We start from the raw sequence: 9,194 nt of genomic DNA, 5'->3' as shown, positions 1-9,194 counted from the left end.
GATTATATTGGCTTTGTTTAATTCTGGATTAATTATATAAGTCAAGAAAAAAAAATTAATTTTGTTTAATTTCATAATATGTTTTTGTGTAGATAACAAATGAGTTGCTTACATAACTCTCCGATGCAGGACGAGTAAGGAAGTGGAAAATGACAGGAGGAAGAAGAAGAGAGGAACACAAATGGAGCCGCAGCTGTGTGGGGAAGCGGTGGTACAACAGACCGATGTACCTCACGTCCCTTCCCCGTTTAATAATCTCCATTAAATCGACCTGAGATCTTCATTTTCACCAAGTGCTTTTCCAGCTGCTCCGTCAGCGTCGGATGACAGCAGTCGAACTGTAAATTTTTGAGGGACGTCGGCAAGCCCATCTCCGGCAGCGACTGTATCTGTGGACAATAATATACATGCAAATCTTGTAGGGAGGGAAGCGCGTGCAACTCTGTCGGCAGCGATCGTAGATTCTTGCAACTGAAGAATTCTAGTAATTTCAGATCCGTGAAGCTTCGCAACAACTCCTGCTCCTCCCCGTCGAACATCACGGCTTGAGGAGAGGACGATATTGTGAGGTTTCGGATGGACGGAAGTGTATTTCTTAAAGGCGATAGTTTGAGCAGGGCAGTGTCGTCGATTTCCAAGTCAACAAGTGACAAGCCCTCCCCCTGCTCGTCCCCTGCTTCATTTACTAAAAGCTTGGGACATCCCGAGATCCTCAACCCTTGGAGCGATTTGAGAACTCCTAACCCCTCGATGGATACCAACTCAATGCAATGCATAACGGTGAGGATCTCAAGTTGTTCCAGACGAAGCAGAGCTTCCACTGGAAGAGACACTACGCAAGGACAATCGCGTATCAACAATTGAGTGAGTGAGGTGAGGTTGTGCAGGCAGCCGGGGAGCGATTTGCCGAGATTCCCACAGTCAGTCAACTCTAGTTGCTTGATTGAGGGTGGGAGGAGGGGGTCAATTATGTCCTCATCTCTCCTCGTGCTCATCAGCTTGGGGCAGCCAAGTATCGACAAGTCCTCAAGGGAGGTGAGATCTTTAAGCCTCTTCACAGGCAGCCACAGGAGTTCTCCGCATTCCGATATCTTAATGGAATTGATATGTGGTAGGTGATATGATAGCAATTCTTCCTCCGCGTCACTCGGGTTTACCGACGTCCTTCCACTTCCATTGATTCCTTCCCGTGATCCCGAGAGCTGCGCCAACCCAACCTGCCTTAACTCGAGTTCTGTAAGCGGAGGAGGAAGGAGAGGTAAAATTAGAAGCTCGGGGCACTTTCTGACTTCGAGTTTACGCAAGGAAGGGAACAACATTCTGCCCTCGATCCATGACCACTCTTCCAATGCCGGCATGTCTCTGAGCACGACCTCTTCCAACCTGAGAAAACACCGACCCTGCGGGCCAAATAATTCATGGCCTATCTTTTTTACCGATGGCATGCCCATGATGTGAAGAACCTTGAGATTGGGTAGTTGTCCAATACATGAAAGATCCTCCCACGTTCTACAGTTTTCTAGTATCACGCTTTCCAAGTTCGATAGCACTTGAGCCTTTAACCAACCAGGGGATCTGGCGCTGTGGTACCCTGTGATCCTCAAACATTTGAGAGCATGATGTGGTTGGAGACCTTCGAGTATCTCGCCCTCCTCGACCGGTGTCTCATTGTCGTCCGAACTGGAGCCGTCGTCGTCAGATGCCCATTCCAACTCCAACGCATCGATGTACTCCTTGTTGCTCAGTTTAGCCTTGGCGGCTTCTTCTCGACTCTCGACATTCTCAAGGTTTGTAATTCGAAGTGTTCCATGAAGCTGTGTCAAGCCCTTTAGCTCTGCAAGTCTGTGCCCGTGATCCTTGAGCACTCTGAATGCAGATAATTCTTGAAGAGAAGTAAGCTTCCCAACTTCGTATATCTCAGAAACTATCTCATAGCTTGCAGAAAGATGCCTCAAGTTGATCAGGTTGCTCATGCCTTTGGGCAGACGCTGTAATTGACAGTCCCACAGCAACAGTGCTTGCAGATTGTAGAGGCCAAAAAGTGCATCAGGCAACCTCTGAATGCCGGCGTTGTAAGACACGTCAAGGTACCGGAGGTGTATCAGGTCACCGATCGTCTCTGGCAACTCCGGCAAGCCACAGTTCTGCAATACCAGCACGTGGATGCTTCTCAGTCTCTTCAACATGTCACGGGGCAACAAGCAGCTCTCCACTCTAGGCCAACACAGAAACCTACTTCTGTTACAGTTGATCATGAGGGTCCGCAGTTTCTCATAACCGGAGAACTCCATCAGCTTCGTTCCGTCAGTTAATTCTGCTGATAGATGTCGAATCATACTACGGATCCTTTTGGACTTGCCATCACTTATCCTGTAACACTCTTCCACTGAAATATATTGGGCAAGATCGTGTACGAGGTCATGCATCACATAATAATCCCCGTCCGCCGATGCTTGAAAGAAAGAACGGTTGACTAACTCGCAAACGTAGCTTCTTCCTACGTCTTCCACCGTCTTATTTTCTTCCGGCGTGATGTACCCTTCTGCCATCCATATCTGGATCAACTGATCTTGGTAAAATTCGTGGGCTTTGGGGAACAGAGAACAAAAAGTGAAGCACTGCTTGAGATGCCCAGGAAGATATCGATAGCTCAGCCGTAGGACAGACAGAACGCCATTCTCATCTTGTGGCAGCTCCCATACTTCACTCTCCATAGTAGTTCTCCAGTATCCCTTGTTCGCATTCGATCGCAACAAGCTTCCTATTGTTTTTGCCGCCAGTGGTGAGCCCTTCAACTTGCCAGCGATCTTTCTTCCGATAGCCTCCAGCTCTGGATGCTCCTCGGGATTCAAAGAACCGAATGCACACTTTTTGAACAATTCCCAGTAATCGTCATCTTCTAAACCGTCGAGCAAGATTTCCTTCATCGTGCCAACGATGCTAGCGATCCTCAAATCTCGAGTGGTCACCATGACCATGCTGCCCTGCGCTCCAAACCTCAACGGCGCGCACAGTTTTTGCCACTCGTCCAGACCGTGAGTGTCAACGCTCCACACATCATCGAGGACAAGCAGAAACCTCTTGGACGCAATCTTCACCTTTAGGATCACTTGAAGAGTGTCCAGGTTCATTAGATCAGATTGTTTCTCGTTGGTGACAGATTCTATAATCTCTTTGGTGAGTCTCTTCACGTCAAAACTGTCGGATACACAGACCCAAATCTTCAACTGAAAGTGCTTCCTGACCGTGGCATCGTTGTACACGAACTGAGCCAGCGTAGTCTTCCCGATTCCTCCGATGCCGAGGAGAGGTAGAACACACAAGTTATTGATATCGGGCTCTGATTTCTCGACTGAGGTCGACAACAATTCTACTACTTTCTCCAGTTCTCTGTCTCGGCCATACACTCTGGTTTCGGTCAAGAAAGAGCTTGTTTCTCTACAAGGCAACTTCATGTTTGATCGTCTCCCTGGATCATGCAAATTTAAGAGTTCCATCGTGTACTTCATGTTAGCAGTAATTTCACTTAAATTCCCCTGGATCTCCCTCAGTTTAGTCCCGGCGTCATAACCAGACGTATTGAAGGCTAAAGAAAAGAGGTCACTTGCCTGTTCTCCTCCGTTCTGGATCTTCTGCTTCAGGGCTTGGCATTCGAGCTCATCTAGTAAGTCTTCCGCATCATAAGCAGCATCCTTGAGCTGCTTCATCAGTTTCCGCAGGTTGGGGTTCTTCTCATACCTCATGTCTGCAGTGTCGACCATGACACTGGTCGTGTACAGAATTGTTTGCAGCTTCCTCAGGTCGTCCTGCAGGCCCCCGCGCTTGGCAAGTTGTTGAACGGCGCTATCGCTGGCCTTGTCGAGCAAGGCCTGGATGAAGCCTTGTGCGAACCATCCTCCGATCGTCAGTGCGGTCGACATCTAAAAGGAGAGCCGATCTTTCTTCCTCGGTGCCCAAAAGACCAGCTAATGCAAGAGAGGACTTTTCTTCTTTCACCGGCGACAGCGGCCACACGGTGCGCCAAAGCATTCTCTATTGGTAGCTGCTTCCAATTGAAGAAAACCAACGTTTTGTATTGGCAGAGACCTCTCTTTTGTCTGAACCAAACACGATCGGTCCCATTATTCAGTGGTCACCGAGTACCGGTAGCTTCAATTATCGATTGGCAAAGGATTCTCTTTGACACGTCTTCTCCGATGATTAGATTTTTAGGAGAGATAAAATAAATGTTTTTAGAAAGGATACATAGGAAGAATACATTCACTACTTTAAGCATAATGGATAGCTGTGAATGTATAATAAATGATATTATAAAAATTGAAAAAGTAAATTTTATAATAGCTATGCCATGATATTTATTTTCCTTTCTATCCTGCTAAGGAGGGAGGGGCTAAACAAATTCTAAAACAGCTAATAATTTCAATATCCATGAGAAAACAATTCAAAGGCCATATTAGATTATGTATAAAAGTAGACTTGAAATTAATAGGGGTATATGAGAATAACTAGAAATATATATATATATTTTTTCTAAAACTTTAAGAAAAAGCCTCCAAATCTAATTGTATTTACCATAAATTCTAAGGATCAATGTGACCTATGGTGACTTAAATAAAAATAATATTACTAAAATATGTTTAGCATATAAAAGCAATTTTAATTAAGTAGATTTCATCAATACCCAAACCATCAATAATTTTCGGTACTGAAACCACCTCCTGAGATAATAAATGGAGACTACAAAAAGTGAATTACTTTGTCACAGAAAAAACTATCTAATAATAGGATTAATGCTTTGTCGAAGAATAGTCGATCAATAACAGCTCAAGTTTTGAACTAATTAAAATTAATGATCTATGTATGTATGAGCAAGACTTGGACACGCGGTTTGTGGGCCCCAACAACGTCATTTCCTGTCGATTGGTCAGCCTTTGCACGCTCGACGGACAAGTCCGATTCTGTGTGATCTTAACCCTCCCAACACTCAAAAAAATATATAATTAGCACAACAAACATTATCATCCCATACTTACAGCGTCGGTAAACATCAAAGTGATGATCTTTGAATAGAGTAAGATTCGGGCTTCACTCATGCCGATAAAAATATTTTGGATTAAGTGGTACATAATATATGATACATAATTGAGTGTTTACAGTCAAACTGTGCATAATAATTTGATTTGAATCCTCGAGTTAATTACTTACTGTACCCAATGGATCGTAACTGCCAGAATCCACGACCATATCCGACGCGCCACCTACCGCCGTCACAAAAACCCCGCAAAGACCCTAACCCGCTCTTCTTTTCCTCTTCATTGCGCTTGCCCATGGCGGTTCTCAGAACCCTAATAAGATCTCTCCGCGCCCCTGCTCCTCCCCTTCCCCTGGCCGCCTTCTCCTGTTCTCCTCTGTCTCCAGCTCTCGCCTCCTCTCCGAACCCCTTCTCCTTCGTCCTCCGGCTCACTTCTGTGCCCCCTCCGCTCTTCTGGCCGCCCTCCCGATGGGTGCCCTTCTCGGGACCCCTCTTCCTCTCCTCGCCCCCGTGGATGCTGTCGCAGTCGGCGACTCCCTTGTACCTGCGAGGAAAAGACGCGATCTTCCCCAAGGATCTGCTCCAAGTTCGGAGCTTTCCGATTCCGTTAGGGCTAAGGTCGCTGGGAGAGGTCGGAAGGGGGTTTGGGGACGTCATTAACTGGAGGGAGAAGGGGAGTGTTGGAGGAGAGGTGAGCGAGGTTGTCATTCATGACAAGTTACTGAATCTGCCGAATTTGATCTCGATCAGCAGGATGGTGTCCGGTCCTCTGATTGGATGGTACGTTTTTCGTCTGTAAAATTTGTTCATTATAGTTAGTAACACAGATGCAAAAGAAATCGCTCGGAATTGTTTGATCTTGTGCCTGGAAAGAGGGTTGTGATTTAGATAGTCTTCTCTCAAGTGCGAAATCGAGCGAAATAACCTTTTTCATCAACACGAAACGACACCTTTGTTTAGCACCCCGGTCTATTGCCCATTTTCTTCTTCTTCCAAGAAGGGTTATCAAGAAGACCTTGGTGACCTAGTAAACCTGGATTTTCAGGTTCAGTTCCTGATACCAGAATCATCAAGTAATTGGGTCATGTATGAAATTTCAATCGAGTTTGCTTATGAGATTGAGGTTTGGATGTCATCAGAGCTGTGTACCATCCCCCAGTAATTGATTACATAAGTATGCAATACGTTGATTTTTATCTTGTGTGTTAAAAATATGATATCATAATTATTTATGTTTGACTGATATGCAGTATATTGAATAAATTGATAATGTGGCTGCTGTTCTTTGTCTTGAACGAAAGAGCATACCTTCTCGGTGAGAGGTGTTAGAGTTTCAATACTCATCCTATGCAGGCTGCCATTAAGATAGGTGTGAGGGTCTAATTCAAACTTTGCAGTACGGTGACAACTTAAAAATGATTTGACTTGGATATAGGATATAGCCATAGTGCCAAGGTCAGTGGATAACTGCAAAATGTGCACTTGCATGTGCGTTCTATAACCTTCTCTATGTGAAATTAATCTGCTCCAATTCATTTGAAGGTGCAGGATGCACGTGTATGGTAAATACTCTAATTCAGTTGGTCAATTGAATTGGTCATGTTAGTTAATTTGCTTTAATTTAAATTCTACGTACAGCACTGGTGCTCCCGTTTGCATTTTCATTAAGAAAAGGAAGTTGCTTCTTTCATATCAAAAGATGGCCTGTATAGTGAAGTCGGAAATTGCAAAACAGCCCTGCTCAGTATTAAATTGGCTGCTCAGGGTTTTGGCTAATGAGTACACTAGCTAAGGATTGTTACTTTTAGCTAGAAAAATTTGTTCGTTCTCATGATTGTTGTTATTTATGCTTTTGCATTATTCTACCTTCTATTTATCTTACGTTGGACATCCATGTTTTTGTATTAACTTTCCACATCGTATGCTTCCTGACTCCCACTGTATTTATGTATGTATATTAGATCAATTTACCGATTCACATTCATGCCTTTACCAATGCCACTTTGAACATGATATGAATCTTGATACTATGCAATACATTGACAAATCAATGCATGATCATATTGCCTTCACAATTTTAACAAAGTACTTGATGTAGGATGATTTTACATGATATGTATCTTCCGGCTTTTGGTGCATTGGTTGTCTCTGGAGCGACTGATTGGGTGGGTCATAAACTCCATGTTTACTATTGCCAACTTATTGTACACTCAACTTCCAGTTCTTAGTCATTACTCTTATTTTGTCTCTTTTTTCCTTTTAGTTGGATGGGTTCCTTGCAAGAAAGATGGGTATTAATTCAGTGTTTGGGTCCTATCTTGATCCACTTGCTGACAAGGTTAAACTTTCTTGGATGAGGATTGTACTTATGAACCCAGTATCCTTTGTTAAGTGCTTATCAAAACCACAAAAATCCATTTCTGATTAAGCTTGTTGCCTTATCTATGATCTAGATTGATGCTCGTAAATCGTGAGCAATCATCAAAACCTTACTACTGGATCTTCTTGCAATTTACTGAGGAACATTATGTTTAAATTTTCCCTTTTTTTGTTCCATTGCTCATTCAGTGAAATTGTTCAAATTATGGCCAAACTTATACCTCTTTATCTAACAATTGTATATACATATACATCACAGCTGATGTTACCAGTGAAGAGCCAAGATTAATTGGCAATTAGAGAGGTTTTCCTTTTAAAGCATGTTTTTCCTTTTTATTTTTGATTTTAGATCGGGACACTAGTTTTAGTTTCCAAGAACCGTATTTGGAAAAAGCAACATGGGAAACCACCTGACTTTCTTTGTGGCTTCTGAAGCTGTGCTTGTTGGCTTGGTGGTTCTAAGAGATGTTGCTCTCGTCAGTGGTGCAGTTTATAAAAGAGCTTCTAGCCTGGGTTGGGAGGTAACATGTGCACAGGCTATAATAGAGGTTTCATTCTGATTAACTTACTAATGAATTCTTTGACAATTTCTGTTTTAGTGGAAGAGTTGGTCTGAATTTATCAATCTTGATGCGGCTCATAGGGAGAAGGTAGAACCTCTCCTCATAAGTAAGGTACGAATTTTATTCATCTAATCCAGCTTTCCTTACATGATGCTTTTTTGATGGAATATGTTCACATTGTTCTTGGGCAAGGAAATCTGTCTCAATTCTTTTAGAGTGGAAAATGCAGGTGAACACAGTGCTCCAGTTGCTTTTAGTTGCTGCTGCTCTTCTGCAACCTGACTTTGGCTCGGCAGAAACTCAGGAATATATAACCTACTTGAGGTATTGCACACCATTTGTCATTCTTGGATGCGTATAATTCTTAGCTCATACACTCCAATAAGTCAACCTGCAACAATATTTATACCTATGATATCGAATATAATCTTTCTGGCTGCTCCGTCGGATGCATTCACCATGTTAATTATTATTGTTCATCTTTTCCATCAAGAAAGAATAACCAAATGTGCTTGTGTGTTTATTTGCAGCTGGTTGGTGGCTTCAACAACAGCTGCATCGGCTGTAGCCTATGGAGCTCAACATCTTTGTAGATGATCAACTTTCTGCCCCAGAAGAATCGTGGTCAACAAGGTTTCATGATTGCATTTGGACCTGCAGCAACAGTGGTATGAAATTTCATGATTGCATTTGGACCTGCAGCGACGGTGCAATGAAAACTCCAGGAGTATGTACATGTGAGGCATGGGTTCAAATCATCGTGCACTATGAGTTCTCGTCCCAATCATCGCCTTCGACCTGTCCTGCATGTGCATTTCTGAAGGTGCAATATGATAACTCACCTGTCTGGGCTGATGCATAATGTTTTCCTTTTAGCTAATGCACAATGTTAAGGGAAGGTGAAGGAATAAAAAATTCAATCTTGTTGTAACTTGCTCCCTCTGTGCTTCAGATTGTAAAACAAAAATTTCTTGCATAAAGAGAGAGATTACCTTGTTCTCAATTCAACCTATCATTTCACATTTGATTTCTAGTGGTCTTTTTTCTTTTTTTTTTTTGTCGTAGATCCATCATTTTGTAAGCTTCGCTAGATGATCATCATGGTGCTTCAATTTTTAGCCATTTTCCAGATCACTAGAAGAATGAACTTTTGGCAAAAAGCCTGTATTGGCCTAGAAACTTTCTGTCGTTGGATCAAACGAGGGTGGAATTGGCGAACA

At 43.0% G+C, this 9,194-nt stretch overlaps 2 protein-coding genes across 3 annotated transcripts; one reads left to right on the top strand and one right to left on the bottom strand.

Moving 5' to 3' along the window:
- Positions 1-59: 59 nt before the first annotated feature.
- On the bottom strand, positions 60-4,070 carry LOC103988725 (putative disease resistance protein RGA1). Of its 2 annotated transcripts, XM_065177157.1 has the most exons (2): positions 3,605-3,744; positions 60-3,465 (listed from the first exon to the last, which is right to left on the bottom strand). In XM_065177157.1, exons 1-2 carry the CDS (start codon positions 3,649-3,651, stop codon positions 249-251), a joined length of 3,264 nt encoding a protein of 1,087 aa, XP_065033229.1. In that variant the 5' UTR covers positions 3,652-3,744; the 3' UTR covers positions 60-248. The 2 variants fall into 2 exon arrangements, with proteins under 2 accessions (XP_065033229.1, XP_009405617.2); XM_009407342.3 differs by having other exon boundaries at positions 60-4,070.
- Positions 4,071-5,240: 1,170 nt separating this feature from the next.
- On the top strand, positions 5,241-8,977 carry LOC135665239 (CDP-diacylglycerol--glycerol-3-phosphate 3-phosphatidyltransferase 1, chloroplastic-like). The gene is made up of 7 exons (XM_065177156.1): positions 5,241-5,812; positions 7,131-7,197; positions 7,296-7,394; positions 7,780-7,932; positions 8,011-8,085; positions 8,204-8,298; positions 8,505-8,977. The coding sequence occupies exons 1-7, from the start codon at positions 5,328-5,330 to the stop codon at positions 8,569-8,571; spliced, it is 1,041 nt and encodes a 346-aa protein (XP_065033228.1). The 5' UTR covers positions 5,241-5,327; the 3' UTR covers positions 8,572-8,977.
- Positions 8,978-9,194: the final 217 nt, after the last annotated feature.

The sequence above is a fragment of the Musa acuminata genome, unplaced genomic scaffold, assembly GCF_036884655.1.
Source record: "Musa acuminata AAA Group cultivar baxijiao unplaced genomic scaffold, Cavendish_Baxijiao_AAA HiC_scaffold_964, whole genome shotgun sequence".
NCBI lineage: Eukaryota > Viridiplantae > Streptophyta > Magnoliopsida > Zingiberales > Musaceae > Musa > Musa acuminata.
Note: the sequence above shows the minus strand (reverse complement) of the source record. Positions and strands in the feature narration are given on the sequence as shown.

What these genes read in the sequence shown, in the direction of transcription:
- LOC103988725 (XM_009407342.3), bottom strand. Translation starts at nt 3,920, where the DNA reads ATGTCGACCGCACTGACGATCGGAGGATGGTTCGCACAAGGCTTCATC.
- LOC135665239 (XM_065177156.1), top strand. Translation starts at nt 5,328, where the DNA reads ATGGCGGTTCTCAGAACCCTAATAAGATCTCTCCGCGCCCCTGCTCCT. An exon ending in CTTCTAGCCTGGGTTGGGAG is followed by an intron (nt 7,933 to 8,010) that starts GTAACATGTGCA and finishes TTTCTGTTTTAG; the next exon opens with TGGAAGAGTTGGTCTGAATT. An exon ending in AACCTCTCCTCATAAGTAAG is followed by an intron (nt 8,086 to 8,203) that starts GTACGAATTTTA and finishes TGGAAAATGCAG; the next exon opens with GTGAACACAGTGCTCCAGTT.